We start from the raw sequence: 18,616 nt of genomic DNA on the forward strand, positions 1-18,616 counted from the left end.
TTAAGTTCTCATTTATTGGCAAGGTCATATTATCAGGCAGCCAGCCAGCCAGATCAATGTGTATAGTCATGAGATGTTTAACTGGAGACTATATATAGCTGGAAACATGGGTTGGGATGTCTGGGGGAAGCCACTTACGTTTGGTACAGACGATTTGGGGCCGGTCCCATTTGCCATTGCTCCGGCACCGGATGATGGCCACATGGTGCTGGGCAAATCCTTCATCGCACTGGTAGCGTACTGTGGCATGGACATTATACTTGGCCTTGCGGGCACCAATAGGTGAGGCATTCTCCACTGCTGGAGGAGGACCACACAGCACTGGGGACAGAGGAACTTCCCGTTAGAGAAGTGGACAGGACTAGAGCCAAGCTGGTTTCAACTCTTGTTGAGATGAACCCTCAACAGGTACCCCCCCTTTGCCCAGCTGTGACCTTGAAAGGCTAGAAGTGAATATGTCTGTCTCCTCCACCCAAACTGGGAGCCTCTGAGGGGCAGGAACCTCCTGGACCCATCTCACCCTTCAATTCTTGTGCATGATGGGAATGAAGGAGATGGGAGGCAAGAATAATTCAAGCAAATGAAATGAAGAAAGGACACAAAACTTGGCAAAGAAACAGAAGCCAGAATGAAGAAAAGTGTAAGAGAAAGGTGGACATGAGAATATATATATATATATATATATATACTTAATTTGTAAAGAGCTCTTACAAATCAATAAGACCAATGAACATATAGAAAATTAGACAAAGGCAAAGGAGATGAACTGGTAGGAAAAATACATGCAAAGATCTTATCAACATATAAAGAGCTGGTTATTCTCATCCTCAAACATATGCAAACTATGAAAACAATGATATACTGTTTTTTTCAGGACTTAGATGAACAAAGAACAAAAAGTGTGAGAACACACAAGGTTGGAGAGGTTGGGGGAAAATGGGCACTCTCATATGTGAAGAGTGAAAACAGGGCTGGAATGATGCCTACACTTACACACTTAGACGAAACAATGAATCAGTGACAGACAGGAGGGAAGGTGGAGGAGACGGGGTGGGAAGCAGACCAGCAGCATACCTGTGCCCTTCTTACAGACATAGGGAAGGTTGTAGTTGCAGGGAACGTCGTTCCAGCGCCCGCTCTCATGTGCAACCATCACCACACAGTCCTCCCCACCCGCGAAGAAATTGTCCGGCTGATTTTCCCGCCAATTCTCAAATTGCTGTAAGAATGGGGAGCAGGGGGTGCTCAGGGGACCTGCATCCTGACCCAGGCTCTGGCACTAGCATTGTGGGGCTCCCCTGGCCAGACCACTCACATTCTCAGGGACTCAGTGTTCCCATCTCTACAATGAGCACTGTTCTAACTTCCCTGAGGGTGTCTGCCACTGCAGTCTGATTCAACCCTCTGATTCAACCCTCCCAGCTAGAGCTGGGAGGCTGTGGTGCCCTCCTTCCTGGTCCTCATGCCTTCTGGTTCACTCCCCGACAGTTTTCCACATGGGTCACACATTGTTATATAAATAGTTGAACAAAAGGTGACTTCAGACTGAAAGTCCAGGAGGACTTCCCTGAGGAAGCAATAGGAGAGCTGAAGACTCAAGGATAAGACTGATGCAGGCAAGGAATAGAATTCTAAGCAGAGGGAATAGCTAGTGCAAAAGCCCAGAGGCAGGACTGAACTTGCCCTGTCTGAGGAACAGAACAGAGTCAGGAGGGTGGGGGCTGATGGATGCAGTTAGAGTGTGGTCAGAAAGTGGGCAGGGGCCAGTTCTCATGGTAGAGGAGAAGAGATGGACTTTTTTTCTAACTGTGATAAAAATATAGAGTATAAAATTTGCTATTTTAACCATTTTTTTTCTATTTTAATCATTTTAAAGTGTCCGATTCATTGGCATTAACTGGATTTACAATGCTGTACAAGCATCACCACCGTCTGTTCCCAGAACTTCTTCATGGCACCAAACAGAAACTGTGTACCCATTAATCTGTCACTCCCCACCCCCACTCCCCACTGCCCCTGGCAACCACTGTCTACTTTCTGTCTCTATGGATTTGTCTATTCTAGATATTTCATGTAAATGGAATGTGACTCCTTTTATGTCTAGCTTTTTTCATTGAGCATAATGTTTTGAAGTTTTGTCTACATTGTAGCATGTATCAATGCCTTTTCTTTTTTTGCCTTTTTTTAAAATTGGAGTGTGGTTGCTTTACACTGCTGTGTCAGTTTCTGCTGTACAACAAAGTGGATCCACTATATGTACACACATATCCCCTCTTTTGGATTTCCTTCCCATTTAGGTCACCACAGAGCACTGAGTAGAGTTCCTTGTGCTCTACAGGAAGTTCTCATGAGTCATCTAGTTTATACACAGGAGGCTTTACAAATCGTTGAGGAAAGAAGAGAAGAGAAAGGCAAGAGAAAAAGGGAAAGATATATCCAACTGAATGCAGAATTCCAGACAATAGCAAGAAGAGATAAGAAAGCCTTCTTAAATGATCAATGCAAAGAAACAGAGGAAAACAATAGAATGGGAAAGACTCGAGACCACTTCAAGAAAATTTGAGATAGGGAACATTTCATGCAAGGATGGGCACAATAAAGGGTAGAAATGGTAAGGACATAACAGAAGCAGAAGAGATTAAGAGGTGGCAAGAAGACACAGAAGAATTACACAAGAAAGGTCTTAATGACCCAGATAACCACGATGGTGTGGTCACTCACCTAGAGCCAGGCATCCTGGAGTGTGAAGTCAAGTGGTCCTTAGGAAGCATTACTATGAACAAAACTAGTGGAGGTGATGGAATTTCAGCTGAACTATTTCAAATCCTAAAAGATGATGCTGTTAAAATGTTGTTCTCAATATGTCAGGAAATTTGGAAAATTCAGCAGTGGCCACAGAACTGGAAAAGGTCAGTTTTCATTCCAATCCCAAAGAAAGGCAATGCCAAAATGTTCCTGCCAGCACACCATTGCACTCATTTCACATGCTAGCAAGATTATGCTCAAAATCCTGCAAGCTAGGCTTCAGCAGTATGTGAACCAAGAACTTCCAGATGTACAAGCTGGGTTTAGAAAAGGCAGAGGAACCAGAGATTGAATTGCCAACATCCGTTGGATCATAGGGAATTCCAGAAAAACATCTACTTCTGCTTCATTGACTATGCTAAAGCCTTTGACTGTGTGGATTACAACAAACTGTGGAAAACTCTTAAAGAGGTGAGAGTACCAAACCACCTTACCGTCTCCTGAGAAACCTGTATGCAGGTCAAGAAGCACTAGTTAGAACCTTGCATGGAACAACTGATTTGTTCAAAATTAGGAAAGGAGTATGACAGGGCTGTATATTGTCACCTTGCTTATTTAACTTACTGGAGTGGGGTGCCATTGCCTTCTCCGATATGCAGAATACATCATGCAAAATACCAGGCTGGATGAATCACAAGCTGAAATCAAGATTGCCAGGAGAAATAACAACTGTGGATATGTAGATGATATCACTCTAATGGCAGAAAGTGAAGAGGAACTAAAGAGCCCCTTGATGAGGGCACGGAAGAGAGTGAAAAAGCTGGCTTAAAACTCAACTTTCAAAAATCTAAGGTCATAGCATCCAGTCCCATCACTTCATGGCAAATAGAAGGGGGAAAATTGGAAGCAGTGACAAATTTTATTTTCTTGGGCTGCAAAATCACTGTGGCCAGTGATTACAGTCATGAAACTAAAAGACACTTGCTCTTTGGAAGGAAAGCTATGACAAACCTAGACAGGGTATTAAAAAGCAGAGATGTCACTTTGACAACAAAGGTCCATATAATGAGAACTATGGTTTCTCTAGCAGTCATGTACAGATGTGAAAGTTGGACCATAAAGAAGGCTGAGCCCCGAAGAACCGATGTTTTGGAATTGTGGTGCTGGAGAATACTCTTGAGAGTCCCTTGGATTCAAGGAGATCAAATCAGCTAATCCTAAAGGAAATCAACCCTGAATATTCACTGGAAGGACTGATGCTGAAGCTGAAGCTTTGGCCACCTGATGCGAAGAGCCCACCCACTGGAAAAGAGCTTGATGCTGGGAAAGATTGAAGGCAAAAGGAGAAGAGGGAGGCAAAGGAGGAAACTGTTAGATAGCATCACCCACTCAATGGACATGAGTTTGAGCCAACTCCAGAATATAGCAGAGGACAGAGGAGCCGGGCATGCTGCAGTCCATGGGTGGCAAAAAGTCAGATACGACTTAGCAACTGAACAACAGCAACAAAAGTATATATATGTCAATCTCAATTTACTAATTCATCCACCCCTCCTTCCCCCTAAGTATCCATGTTTGTTCTCCACATCTGTGTCTCTATTTCTGCTTTACAAATAAGATCATCTATACCATTTTTGTAGATTCCACATACATGGGTTAATATACAAAAAACAGTGGTTAGATGCCACGAAGTAGGAGGCAATGCCTTAACAGAATGGTTGTCAGGCCCAAGGGCCTCTTCTATCCTCATCAAGGGAAGTACTAACCTTGTCTTCTTTCATACAATGCTATCACTACTTTTTAATTAATTTTTAATGACCAAATTGTATTCATTATGCGGACGGATCACATTCTCTTCATCCATTCATCATGGATGGTCATCCAGGTTGTTCCCACCTTTTGGCTACTATGATTAGTGTCGCTGTGAACACGGGTATACCAGTACCTGTTTGAGTCCCTGCTTTCACTTTTTTTGGGTATCTACCTAGGAGCAGAATTACAGGGTCATGTGATAATTCTAGGTTTAAATTGTGAGGAAGTGCCAGAATGTTTTCACAGCAGGAAGAGGTGGATTTATTTTTATCTTAAGAGGGCTTAAAGCACAGATAATCCTGATCTGATATATGATCTTTAAAAAGCCCCTATAGGGAATTCCCTGGTGGTTTAGTAGTTAGGACTCAGCACTTTCACTGTCAAGGGCTTGGGTTCAATCCCTGGTTGGGGAACTAAGACCCCATGAGCCATGCGGTGTGGCCAAAAGAATAAATAAATAAAAGAAAAAATGAAAGGTCCCTATGTACAGGGTTACCTTTTGGGGTGCTGAAAATATTCTGGAAGTAGATTAACATGGTGTTTGCACAATATTGTGAAAGTACTAAAGTCATTGAATTACACACTTTAAAATGATTCATTTTGGAGAAGGAAATGGCAACCCACTCCAGTATTCTTGCCTGGAAAAGTCCATGGACAGAGGAGCATGGTGGGCTGCAGTCCATGGGGTTACATGACTGAGCACGCGTGCATGAGGGTGGAGGGAAATGGGTTGGTAGCAATAAACTGGTAGAACTAAAAAAAAAAAAAAAATGATTCATTTTATGTTATGTGAATTTCACCACAAATTTTTTAAAAGTCCATGGCTGCCAGGTAAAGGGGTAGGAGTGGTGGTAGTTGGGGGGAACTCGTGTAGGTGTCCAAGTGAGTGCTGACAGGCTACACAGGCAGGGAGAAGAAGGGAAGTGGGAACACTTGAGAATTCACACTGGTGGACCAGACAGAGTGAGCAAGATGGGGGTGTCAAACTGAGTCCAAGGTTTGTAGCCTCAACCACTGGGTGACCAGGCTGTTCACAGGGCTGAGAAGTCAGGTGTGATGTGGGACTTCACTGAAGTTCCTTTACCAACTCCAGCATCTCAGAGTCACTGCTTTTTTTTTTCAATTTGTTTGTTTGCTGCACCGAGAGGTTTGGGGGATCTTAGTTCCTCATTCAAGGATTGAGTATAGGACCTTGGCAGTGAAAGTGAGGAGTCCTAACTACTGGACAGCCAGGGGAGTTCCCCACTGAGGACTTCTGATGGCCACTTGTGGTGGTAGTTTTGCGCAAGATAGCAAAGTGAAGCCTGAGGGTCTGACCACTGCCCTTTACCCAGATCTCTCCATTCTAGGCAGGGTCAGAGTCAACAGTCTGACTGCAGGGACCCAGGCCCCCAGGGTGCCGCCACTTACCAGCCCTGTGTTGTCCGTCCACTGGAAATCCCTTTCCACGATCCTGTCATTCAAGCCGATCCATGTGTTTTCACGCCCAAAACCTGTGGGGTGGGTGGGGGTCATGAGGGCTGGGTACCCACACCTTCCAAAGCCTAAGTTACTGGCTGGAGGCAGGGGGAGCTGGGGGCGTGGGGGTGGGGCACAGGAAGGACTGGGATTAGGCTCCTGGCCTTGCCACACCTTTCGACTTAAACCAAAGGCCATCCAGAAGGATGAGAGGGGGAGGGAGGTGGATGGGCGGTCCGGGAAGGGGAACACATGTAAACCCATGGCTGATTCTTGTCAATGTATGGCAAAAACTATTACAATATTGTAAAGTAATTAGCCCCCAACTAAAATAAATAAATTTATAAAAAAATAAAAAATAAAAAAAAAAAAAATAAACCAAAGGCCAGAGGAAACAATAAAGACAAGGCAGATCTTAGGAGAAATGAGAGAGTAGGAGAGCCATTGGGGAGCGCTGGACAGGGCAGGCGGGTGAGTCCAAAGGAGAAAGCAGCTGGATGTGTGTGTGTTTGATCACACAGAGGGAAAAAAACCCTGTGAACCAGGGAATGGACAAATAAATTAAGAGGGGATGGGATGGGGAAAATGTGAATAAATAAATGGATGAAAAAGGGCAGAAGGGATAATAAGGAAATCAATAAATGTTGGATTTAATTTATGGGATATGCCTCTTTCTCTAAGTCTCTTGTTCTCCCTCATTTCATCCCCTGCATCACAGACATTTCTCCATCACCCTCTATCCCCTGGCCCTGTTTTAATTTTCATCAGTGCACTTAAGACCAGTTAAATTATAGGATGTGTGTGTGTGGCGGGGGGGCTAAGTCACTTCAGTCATGTCTGATTCTTTGCAACTTTATGGACTGTAGCCTGCCAGACTCTTCTGTCAATGGGATTCTCCAGGCAAAAATACTGGAGTGGGTTGCCATGCCCTCCTCCGAGGGATCTTCCCAACCCAGGGATCAAAACCTCGTCTCTTAAGTCTTCTGCATTGGCAGGTGGGTTCTTAACCACTAGCGCCAGCTGGGAAGCTCAGACATTTAATTAGATGTTTACTTGCTTGCCTACATCCTCTGTAAGAACCTCACTCCTTCAGGACAGGACAAAGTGTTTTTCTGTGCCTGGAATGATGCCTGGACCATAGCAGGTGCTCAGTAAATAGTTGGTGAATGAATGAATAAAGTGAATGGATAAATGAACTGACAAGTGAATAACAGACAGTTGAGTTAATAATTGGTCAGGGCTTGCATTGACTTCCCTGGTGGCTCAGTTGGTAAAGAACCTGCCTGCAATGTGGAAGACCTGGGTTCAATTCCTGGGCTGGGAGGATTCTCTGGAGGAGGGGATGGCAACCCACTCCAGTATTCTTGCCTGGAGAATCCCATGGACAGAGGAGCCTGGTGGGCTACAGTCCAAGGGGTTGCAAAGAGTCAGATACGACTGAGCGACTAACACTTTCACTTTCAGGGCTTGCATTAATGAAAACAGCTTCAGAAAGGTGGCGTCTTCAGAACCCTGGGGGGATCCCCTGACAAAGAGGCTGTAAAGGCCACCACTGCCCACCCCAGAGTCCCTACTGTTAATGAAGTTGTGCTCTTCTGGTGAGTGGATGCTGGTCAGGTGGCCGGCTCGGCGGCGGCAGTCCCTCTCGGCGTCCTCCCATGCCCGCCGGTGGGCAAAGTAGCGGTAGCAGTGGCCCTGGAACTTGTGCCAGCCGTGGTCACAGCCCTCTGTATCTAGGGGGTGTAAAGAGAGCGTGAAGGGGGCTGGCATCGGGCTGAGATCTGCTCTGCCAACTGTGAGTGCAGCCAGCCCACCAGAGAGGGGACCCAATCTGAGGGCACTGGGGGGCTAAACCACCCCTTGCCTGGAGCCCATCCCCCACCCCACCCCCACTCTACCTCATCACCTTGTCACCTCCCTCCTCCCATATTCACATTTTTTCTCTGTTGCTAAGTAGAGAGTCAACTGGAAGATCATTACCCATCCCCTCTCATCCCAACTCTGATGTCTCCTTCTCTGATCTGCCCACACCCTGGGAACTCAGGAAACCGTCTCAGGAAGGCCTAAACTTTCCCTCCTGGGAAAAAGGTCCAATAGACATTTATCCCCCAAAGATATACAAATGGCCAACAAAATAGACATTTCTCCCCCAAAGATATGGCCAACAAGCCCATGGAAAGATGCTCAACATCATGATTATTAGGAAACGCTAATCAGAAGATAATCACAAAAATAATAAGTGTTGACAAGGACGTGGGGAAATTGGAACCCTTGTGCATTGCTGGTGCAAATGTAATGGCATAGCCCCTTTGGAAAACAGTCTGGCGGCTCCTCAAAAAGTTAAACACAGAATTACCGTATAACCCAGCCATTCTACTCCTGGGTACACCAGAAAGAATGGAGGGGAAGAAAAGAATGGAAAACAGGTATTGAAACAAACTTGTATGTGAACATTCATAGCAGCACTATTCACATTAGCCACAAGGGGGAAAACAGCCCAAATGTCCATTGATTGATGAATGGATAAAACGTGACCCATACAGTGGAATATGATTCACCCATAAAAAGGAAAGAAGCGATGACATGTGCTGCAGTATGGATGAACCCTGAAAACATCACCCTGAAAACAACAAGAAGAGATAAGAAAGCCTTCCTCAGTGATCAATGAAAAGAAATAGAGGAAAACAATAGAATGGGAAAGACTAGAGATCTCTTTAAGAAAATTAGAGATACCAAGGGAATATTTTATGCAAAGATGGGCTCAATAAAGGACAGAAATGGTAGGGACCTAACAGAAGCAGAAGATATTAAGAAGAGGTGGCAAGAATACACAGAAGAACTATACAAAGAAGATCTTCACGATCCAGATAATCATGATGGTGTGATCACTCACCTAGAGCCAGACATCCTGGAATGCGAAGTCAAGTGGGCCTTAGGAAGCATCACTATGAACAAAGCTAGTGGAGGTGATGGAATTCCAATTGAGCTATTTCAAATCCTAAAAGATGATGCTGTGAGAGTGCTGCACTCAGTATGCCAGCAAATTTGGAAAACTCAGCAGTGGCCACAGGACTGGAAAAGGTCAGTTTTCATTCCAATCCCAAAGAAAGGCAATGCCAAAGAATGCCCAAACTACTGCACAATTGCGCTCATCTCACACGCTAGTAAAGTAATGCTTAAAATTCTCCAAGCCAGGCTTCAGCAATACATGAACCGTGAACTTCCAGTTGTTCAAGCTGGTTTTAGAAAAGGCAGAGGAACCAGAGATCAAATTGCCAACATCCGATGGATCATCGAAAAAGCAAGAGAGTTCCAGAAAAACATCTATTTCTGCTTTATTGACTATGCCAAAGCCTTTGACTGTGTAGATCACAGTAAACTGTGGAAAATTCTGAAAGAGATGGGAATACCAGACCACCAGACCTGCCTCTTGAGAAATCTGTACACAGGTCAGGAAGCAACAGTTAGAACTGGACATGGAACAACAGACTGGTTCCAAATAGGAAAAGGAGTACGTCAAGGCTGTATATTATTACCCTGCTTATTTAACATATGCAGAGTACATCATGAGAAATGCTGGGCTGGATGAAGCACAAGCTGGAATCAAGATTGCCGGGAAAAATATCAATAACCTCAGATATGCAGATGACAGCACCCTTATGGCAGAAAGTGAAGAAGAACTAAAGAGTCTCTTGATGAAAGTGAAAGAGGAGAGTGAAAAAGTTGGCTTAAAACTCAACATTCAGAAAACAAAGATTATGGCATCCGGTCCCATTACTTCATGGCAAATAGATTGGGAAATAGTGGAAACAGTGGCAGACTTTATTTTTGGGGGCTCCAAAATCACTGCAGGTGGTGATTGCAGCCATGAAATTAAAAGATGTTTACTCCTCGGAGGAAAGTTATGACCAACCTAGACAGCATATTAACGGAGAAGGCGATGGCACCCCACTCCAGTACTCTTGCCTGGAACTCCCATGGACAGAAGAGCCTGGTAGGCTACAGTCCACGGGGTTGAGAAGAGTCAGACACGACTGAGCGACTTCACTTTCACTTTTCACTTTCATGCATTGGAGAAGGAAATGGCAACCCACTCCCGTGTTCTTGCCTGGAGAATCCCAGGGACAGGGGAGCCTGGTGGGTTGCCGTCTATGGGGTCACACAGAGTCGGACACGACTGAAGCGACTTAGCAGCAGCAGCAGACAGCATATTAAAAAGCAGAGACATTATTTTGCCAACAAAGGTCCATCTAGTGAAGGCTATGGTTTTTCCAGTAGTCATGTATGGATGTGAGAGTTGGACTGTGAAGAAAGCTGAGCACCGAAGAATTGATGCTTTTGAAGTGTGGTGTTGGAGATGACTCTTGAGAGTCCCTTGGACTACAAGGAGATCCAACCAGTCCATCCTAAAGGAGATCAGTCCTGGGTGTTCATTGGAAGGACTGATGTTGAAGCTGAAACTCCAATACTTTGGCCACTTGATATGAAGAGCTGACTCATTGGAAAAGTCCCTGATGATGGGAAAGATTGAGGGCAGGAGGAAAAGGGGACGACAGAGGATGAGATGGTTGGATGGCATCACCGACTCGATGGACATAGGTTTGAGTGGACTCCGAGAGTTGGTGATGGACAGGGAGGCCTGGTGTGCTGCGGTTCATAGGGTCGCAAAGAGTCGGACACAACTGAGCTACTGAACTGAACTGAACTGAGGGGCTGGAGAGGAGGAAGGGGGAGTGACTGCTCATGGGAACAGGATTTCCTTTGGGGATAATGAAAACATCTTGGAACTAGCTAGAGGTGGTGGTTGCACAACATTGTGATGTACTGAATGCCACTGAATCATACACTCTGAAAAGGTTAATTCTATGTTATATGACTATCTGAAGAAAAGATTTGCCTCCTGTCTGAATCATGGTGATGGAACCAGAGGCAGAGACCTGGAGCTCCATGTGAGGGAAGCCTGTGGCCCAGCACCCAACCCCGCTTCTGTACTATTTCTGGGGTCTTGGCAGAGACCCACCTTTCTCGCAGAGGCTCCCCCCATAGCTGGGGAGGCAAAAGCAGATGAAGGCGTTGACCTCATCGATGCAGGTGCCACCATTCTCACAGGGGCTGGAGATGCAATCGTCAATATCTGGAGGGGAAGGTGGGGCTGAGTCAGAGGTCAGTCTCCCCTTGGCTCCCAGTCCCCAAGGAAACCAGGCAGAAGATGCACTCATCACCCTACCGTCTACTCCAGACCCAAGTACATCAGCAGTGGTCTGCACTGATGACCCAATGACTCTGGCAGTCAAGGGAGTGGAACCTCACACAACTGACATGAATTTGCATCAGTGAGAGCAGATGCCACTGGACCGGCTAAAGGCTAGAGTGTACAGAATATTCCCCCTGATTCCAAAACAGTGAAGATGGATCTGGCAAACAGACCAATACAATATTGAAGCTGAAGGGTCTTCAAAATGTGGAACCTAGGAAATTGAGTTCCAGAGCATTTACAAGGATTTGCACAGTCACAAAGCTGTGTGTGGGAATAGGGAGCTATCCATTGAACACTTATACCAATCCCTGTGTAGATCGTGCCTGAGGCACTTACGATGCCAGGCAAGTCACTTGCCCTCTCTGAGACTCAGTTTCTTTTTTTTGCAAAGTGATGCTAATAATACCTCAGTGGTGGCTGTGAGCAGAGGGTCAATGGAAGAGCTCACAAAATTACGTCACTTATAATTATTTTTATAATTTCATAATTTGGCGTATTTCTTGTGTGGGGCTTTGGGGCTGGCCTGCAACAGTTCTGGTGGTGCCCATCCAGAAGAGGGTAGGAGATCCCCAGGGGCCCTTCGGGGCTGGGAGTCTGAACCTTACCAACCCTTTGTCTTCCCCTCCCCCACCTCTGCCTGGTAGTAATGGGAGGCAGCACGCCAGAGCCTCAGCCCCCAGAAGGAGAGCTCAGATGTTTGGTGATGGGGCTGGTTTACTGGACCCAAGGAGTGAAGGAGGGGGAAGGAGCACTGGAAGCCAGCCTCTTGCGATTCCCTGATCCCTTGTAGAGATGTTTGCTGGGACATCAATGTTTAGATCCTGATTCCATGGTACTCACCGAGCTCACAGTTCTCCCCAGCGAATCCCTGGTCACAGCTGCAGCCATACATGGTGCCATTGGCTCTACAGGTGCCCCCATGCAGGCAAGGGTTGTTCTCACAGGGATCCAAGGGGACTGCAGGAGGGAAAGGCAGTGTAGGAAGGAGTCAGACCCTCAGGCCCGCCTCTCGCAGAATCCAGAACTCAGACCTCTAAAGGCCCTCTCATTCAGTCCCTCTCTGCGGAGTCCCCTCTGTACCTTCCCAATAAGTGATCGCTAACTTCCTCTAGCGTGACCCTGTAATGAGCTTACCCTTTCCAGGAATCTGTTTCCAAAAAACACTCTTTACAAAGCATCTGTTGGCTGCGCTGCCTATGGCAAAGTCTTTCCTTGGACTGAACTAGAATGGGATTCCTGGTTAAGACTCCACGCTCCCAGTGCAGGGGGCACGGCTTCAGTCCCTGGTTGGGGAACTAAGATTCCACATGCTGTGTGATGGGGCCAAAAGATAAAAAATAAAATAAAATAAATTTAAAAGAAGCCAAGATTTTATCTTTTTTTAAAAAAAGGATGGGATTCCTTCAGCTTCTCTTATAAAGTCTTCTCCTAGAACATGGTCTAAGTGCTCTCCTTGACTTATCCCCTTCCTCTAGACATACTCTACTTTCATTGTGCTTCTCATACTTCAAGGGCAAAGTAGACATAGATTCTAGATGGGGAATGAACAGCACTGGGACCAGTGGGAACCATCACCTCCTTCATTCTTGTGGCTCAACCTCTTTTGATGCAACCTCAGTGGTTACAATGTGAAGACGTGAATTATAGCAGTTACTGTGCATAGGGTGTAGTCAGAGAGTCTGGTTCAATTCCTGCCTCTGCCACTCACTAGGAAATCCTGGGCAAATTCTGTGAATTTCTGTTGCCTCATTTACAAAGGAGAAGGCAATGGCACCCCACTCCAGTACTCTTGCCTGGGAAATCCCATGGACGGAGGAGACTGGTAAGCTGCAGCCCATGGGGTCGCAAAGAGTCGGACACAACTGAGCGACTTCACTTTCACTTTTCACTTTCATGCACTGGAGGAGGAAATGGCAACCCACTCCAGTATTCTTGCCTGGAGAATCCCAGGGACGGAGGAGCCTGGTGGGCTGCCGTCTATGGTGTCGCAGAGTCGGACACTACTGACGTGACTTAGCAGCAGCAGCAGCAGCATTTACAAAACAACAATAAAAATAGCTCATCCTTCTCCCATTCCTGGACCAATCGCAGTCCTGGCTCAGGGCATTTGAACTAGCTGTTTCCTCTGCCTGAATTGCTCATCCCCCTAGATCTCTGTATGGCTCCTTCCTCAACCTCCTTCAGGCTTGCTCAGATTTCATCCTAACCCCCTTCCAAAACCAAAACTGCCCACTGGCATCCCTCATCTCTTGCTTTATTTTTCTCTTTTGTCTTTCTTACTCTCTAACCTCCAATATAATTTATTAAGATCATCACTTCTTATCCATGCCTTCCGCGAGCGAGGTGATGGTCCACATGGCAGTCACACCTAGCTATTTAAGTTAAGTAAAATGGAATAAAAATTAAACTGTAGTTCTGGGACCTCCCTGTGGTCCACTGGTTATAAGAATCCACCCTGGTCAGGGAATTAAGATACCACATACCTCCAGGCGACTAGGCCTGTGTTCCACAACTACTGAGCCCACACACTCCGGAGACCTTCCGCCACAACTGGAGAGAAGCCTGAGTGCCAGGATGAAAAGCCAGCGTGCCACAACGAAGACGCTGTGTGCTACAAAGAAGACCCAGGTGGCTGGCTGCTATCGTACTAGACAGTGTAGCTTGAGAACATTTCCACCACTAGGAAAGTTCTAGAGTATTGCTCTAGAATGTCAGCTTCCAGAGCTGAGTCGATCTCACCATTGTGCCTGGATTCAGCCAGCACTCAGTAGTTGCTTGCTAACTGAATAAAGGTAGCTGCTGGTCCTCCTGCAATGACAGAAGCCTGTCTCTGGGGTGGTAACATGTGTCCTCGCAGATGCCCAGAGAGGCCTGTGGCTATGTCTGTGCCTGGTGCCACCCGGGCACATGTGTGCACGCACGTGGGGCTGCCAGGCACCAGGACGCGTAAGCCCCATCAGGTGCCCCATGCTGCTGACACCTGCCCACGGACTGGCGGTGACTCAGTCGCTTGCTGGTGCTGCATTTATTTTTGGCTTCATTAGCATCTCGGCTGCAAGCAGTAGGTGAGTAGGCGCCTGGGTCTCCCCCAGCACTGGCTGCCTCCCTCCACCCTGGCTGCCAATGGGTTGAGTCTGGAGCCAGAAAACCGACAAAGTCCAACCCAGATCCAGCTATGGCGCTGGAGACTCCTCTCAACGCACTTTCCTTAGCATCCCACTATGTGGTCTCCCTCCTAACTTTCTGACCATTCCTCCTCTAGCTCCTCTGACACTGAGCCCCCTTCCCGTACCCATCCTCCACAACCAGTCTCTTCTCTGCCCCCTTCCCAGGATGAGCTTACCCCCCTCTCCAAAACCTCAGGGTGTTTTGTTTGTTTTTTTATGCCAATGAAATAAACATCTTAGATTGAGACAAAGACTGTTGTCAGACAGCCTGGATTCAGACTTTATCCTTGACATTCCCCAATTGCAAGACTGCACAAGTCACTTGACTTCCCTGTGCCTCATTTTCCCCATCTATAAAGGGAGAATCATAGTAGAACTTGCTCCCCCAAAACATTAAAAGGATTAGCTAGTGATTTCCCCGATGACCCAGTGGTTAAGACTCTGAACTGCCAATGGCAGCAGGGGAGTGGGGGTGGGCATGGGTTCAACCCCTGGTCAGGTAACTAAAATCCTCCATGCTGTGTAGAGTGGCCAAAAGATAAAAAATCTTTACAAAAATTTAAAAATAAATAGATTAACCAAGATTATTCCGGTAAAGTGCTCAAAATAATCCAAACACAAAGGCAATCACCAACAATCATCAGCCTTTACCAATGCAAGTGCCCCTGCCTAGGGTCCGCCTGCTTCCTGGGCATCTAAGAAAAGAAGATGGGGCCCCAGACACAGCCCAGAGATGACAGGGTGGGCGATGAAACCCTGCATCTGCTGTTTCCATCACCATGACACTTTGCCTTCAAAAAAAGGAGCAAGTGTAAAACCAGTTGTGTTAATAAGAGTGTTTTGCAACTCAGAAAAAGTGCCGTTTAATTAGCTGCTTCTTTTTTTTTTTTAAAGCTCACTTGACCGAAAAAATAGCTCAATATGGCAGGACCTAAAAACTAAAAGGCTGGAATTTGCAGGCTGAGTTATGGGCAGACCTGACCTCAGGAGAACAGGGTGGTGGCTTTCTCTGGACTCCACTGGGCACAGAGCAACTAAGGCACATGTGGACTTGAGTTTGATCACTGACTGGCTGGTAGTGACATATCTCCCTGAGCTTCAGCTCGGTATCTGTGAAATGGGGGTGATACCCACCACTCCCGCCCCTTCCCAGCACACACATTCCCTGTGGCAAGAGGTCCCTCAAGATATGCACCACTGAATTCCAGCTGCAGTTCAACACTTGTCCAGGAAGACCTCCCTGCCAAGCCTCCTCCTTCCGCCTGCCCACCCCTCCAGGGAGGGGCCTGTGCCAGCCTCATCTTCAGAAGGGGGCATCGCTGAGGCAGGATCCCGGCCTTGCCCAGCACTGTCAGCTCAGAGGGGACACGAACATGATCTGCTAATGGTACTCATTCCCCAAACCAAACTCTGCCCAATCGCTCATCATCGCCTCACCACTCACTCTGCGCAAAATACATCATACACAACTTCACCTCTTGCCCTTTGCCCAGGCTGGTGCCTCTGCCAGGAACACCCTTTCTGGAATTCAGCTGTCTAATGAGCTCCCATCTTGAACATCATTGCCTGCTAGAAACCTTCCCAGGCACCAAGGACAATCCTTCCTCCCAGCCCCAGGTCCCTGAGCACCAACACGGTGGCCTGGATGAGACCACGAGCTTCGAACTCACCCTCCTCTGCACTCCCATTTGCAGGAGTCCCTGGCAGGGCGGGCTCCTCTCCACTTGCTGCCTCCTCCCAGAAGCTCTCCACACCTGGGCTCCCCACCAGGACCTCCAGCTCAAATTCCTCTGGGCCCAGGGAGGCAGGCAGCAGGGTGCTGGGGGAGTCCCACGGCACTGTAGGCTCCCCGGAGGAAACTGAAATGGGCTCGTCCTTGTTGGCTGCTGTCGGCGTCCAAGGAGGAAGAATGGGGTCCCCTGAGTGACTGCCCTCCTGTGGAGGCTTCAAGGCTCCCAGGGTTCCCTGGGTCGCCAGCTGGCCCTCTGGCTCTGGGTGGGGCTGAGAGCTTGAGGAGGCCACTGTGAACATGGCCAGGACATCGACCTTGTCCCCCAGGTCCAAGGACGTGAGGGATGTCACCACACTTGTATCCACAGCCATTTGAGGGCTCAAGGTGGGGCTTTCGGCTCCCTCAACCCTGTGGGACCCAGGTTCCCAATGCCCAGCAGCATTGCTGGTGTCCAGTGTGACTGTGGAATCCATAGGATCCACTGTGACTCCTCCATCTGTAGCAGCCCAAGGCCCCAAACATGGGGTGACCTTGGGCATCAAGGAGACTTCAGGGACCCCCAAGGGTGCAGATGGGGAGTGGGGGTCCAGCCCTTCCCTGTGCAGTGAGGCCCACGTGCCCTGCGTCTTGTCCATGGAGGCCTGCAAGCTGGAAGTGGGACTCTCAGCTGTATTGAAGACCCCAGATTCAGAGTCCGAGATGCCTCTGGCTCCCATGGGCTCAGTGGCAGTCTCAGAAATAGTGATATCTGCCATCACATTCCCGTCCACAGAGGCCTGTGGGCTGGATCCAGGGCGCTCAGCTTTGCTGAGCTCAGTAGGGCTGGCCCCTCTAGTTTCTCCAAAGTCTGCTCCAGGGGAGTTAGGACTGGCTCCAGCTTGCGTGTCTGTAGCTGCCTGTGAAGGAGCGGGAGGACTTCCTCCTCTGTGGCTGCTGAGTGACAGGGATGTGGCCTCTCCATCTTGTCCTGCCAGGCCTGAGAAGGAGGGCAGAGAATACACTTCCGGATGGATGGGATTCTGTGGGCTGGCTTCGATTTCTGAGGCAGGGGAGGGCAGGGCAGTGGCCATGGCCTCTCTATGCCCCTTGACTCCACTGGCCTCAGTGGGGAGGGGTGTAGGAGGCTCCTGGGATAGAAGCCACAGTTTGGGAGCACGAAGCATGGCCATGACAGGGAGGTCTGGAGAAATGACCGGAGGAGAAGCCTCCCAGGGGGCGGGGCTGGGGCCATTGGAGGGGTTGGGAGTGGTCTCCGAGGGGGACCAGGGCAGGTTGGAGGTGACTGGTCTCATACTAAAGCGCTTGGCTTCTTCTAGTTCCAGGCCAAGGGCTCTGCTGGGGTCTGGGCTGATGGGTGGGACCACGGTTGGGGGCCACAGCCAGGGCTCTTGGGGGCTCCTGCCACCAAGGGAACCTGAAACAATACCAACAGTTATTATGATTATCTCTCAGCAGCTCCTTCTTCTGATGGTCTCCTTGGCTCCAGGTCTGAGGAAGAGGAGTCTTCAGAGGCTTGGGGAGGCCAGGGGACCCAGCTGTGATTCGGAGCCTCCTCCCCTGTCTCCCTTAGATCCCCAGGCAGGTCCCATCTCCCCCAGGGACCCCACTCACCAGCTCTGGGCATTTCCACCTCATTTGTCAGCACAGCCCAGGGGCTTTGGCTCTGGCTACTCCCCAAGGCATCTGTGGCTCCAGTGGTCATGGGAGGCTCCACATAATTCCCAGCAACCTCTGGGGTGGGGGGCTGGATGCTGGCCTTGAGTGCCCCCTTCAGCCCTTGCTGGGGTTCCTGTTGCTGGAAGTGGCGCCCGTTCAACCCTTTAAAGCGCTCCCTCTTCCTGGGCGTGGTGCTGGCTGGGGCTGTCTCTGTGTGTGTGCCCACCACAGCGCCTGCCTCCACGCTGCTGGGGCTGGGGGCCACCATGCTCAGCCACACCTCCACAGCCTCCAGGGCAGGACTTGAGGCTAATGTGGGGACCCCAGGGGCACGGCTGGAGGCCTCTTGAGACTTCTGCTTCTCTGCCAAGATCAGAGACTCTTCTTCCCCACTAGACACCCGAGGCTCCTGGTCGTCTGGGGTGACTACCTCCTCCTCCTCCTCCAGGGTGGGCTCCAGTTCTCCAGTGGGGGGCCCTTCTGCCGACAGAATCTCGCCCTCATCCCCAGATGAGGGGGTCTCTGGGTCTCCAGGTTGGGATGTGGGGTGATGAGCTGTGGGATTAAGCAGAAGAGGTTGTGCTAGGCCGAGGGCCTAGCTGGGAAGTCCTGCCTGAAGTCTACCCACATTCCAGCATGCTGCAGCACAGATCTTCTATGTGTCTATCTCTCTGTGCCCTTCTGACTCTCTGGGTTGTTTCTGGGATCCCCCTGACTTAGAGATGGAGGTGCAAAGTTTTTGTCCCCATTGTTCAGACAGGTTCACTGTCAAGGTCAGAGTCAACTGGT

At 48.6% G+C, this 18,616-nt stretch overlaps 1 protein-coding gene and 1 non-coding gene across 3 annotated transcripts in view; both read right to left on the reverse strand.

Annotated features, from left to right (window-relative positions):
• The window catches only part of NCAN (neurocan), a 31,792-nt gene that overhangs the window by 2,484 nt on the left and 10,692 nt on the right, over window positions 1-18,616 (reverse strand). The window contains exons 6-14 of one of the 2 annotated variants that reach the window (XM_081496139.1): window positions 17,783-18,382; window positions 17,103-17,585; window positions 16,110-17,042; window positions 12,113-12,229; window positions 11,036-11,149; window positions 7,590-7,748; window positions 5,968-6,050; window positions 1,075-1,219; window positions 139-321 (exon numbers count right to left, since the gene is read on the reverse strand). In XM_081496139.1, coding sequence (XP_081352265.1) covers window positions 139-321; window positions 1,075-1,219; window positions 5,968-6,050; window positions 7,590-7,748; window positions 11,036-11,149; window positions 12,113-12,229; window positions 16,110-17,042; window positions 17,103-17,585; window positions 17,783-18,382 — 2,817 coding nt within the window. Of the gene's footprint in view, window positions 1-138; window positions 322-1,074; window positions 1,220-5,967; window positions 6,051-7,589; window positions 7,749-11,035; window positions 11,150-12,112; window positions 12,230-16,109; window positions 17,586-17,782; window positions 18,383-18,616 lie in introns of both variants that reach the window. The other variant, XM_081496138.1, reaches the window with a different exon arrangement.
• Window positions 4,411-4,533, reverse strand: LOC145511846 (U6atac minor spliceosomal RNA). Its single transcript, XR_014058218.1, has one exon. It is a non-coding gene; the product is annotated as a U6atac minor spliceosomal RNA (small nuclear RNA).

The sequence above is a fragment of the Giraffa tippelskirchi genome, chromosome 6 (assembly GCF_054371585.1).
Source record: "Giraffa tippelskirchi isolate mGirTip1 chromosome 6, T2T-mGirTip1v1.2.pri, whole genome shotgun sequence".
Classification (NCBI taxonomy): Eukaryota; Metazoa; Chordata; class Mammalia; order Artiodactyla; family Giraffidae; genus Giraffa; species Giraffa tippelskirchi.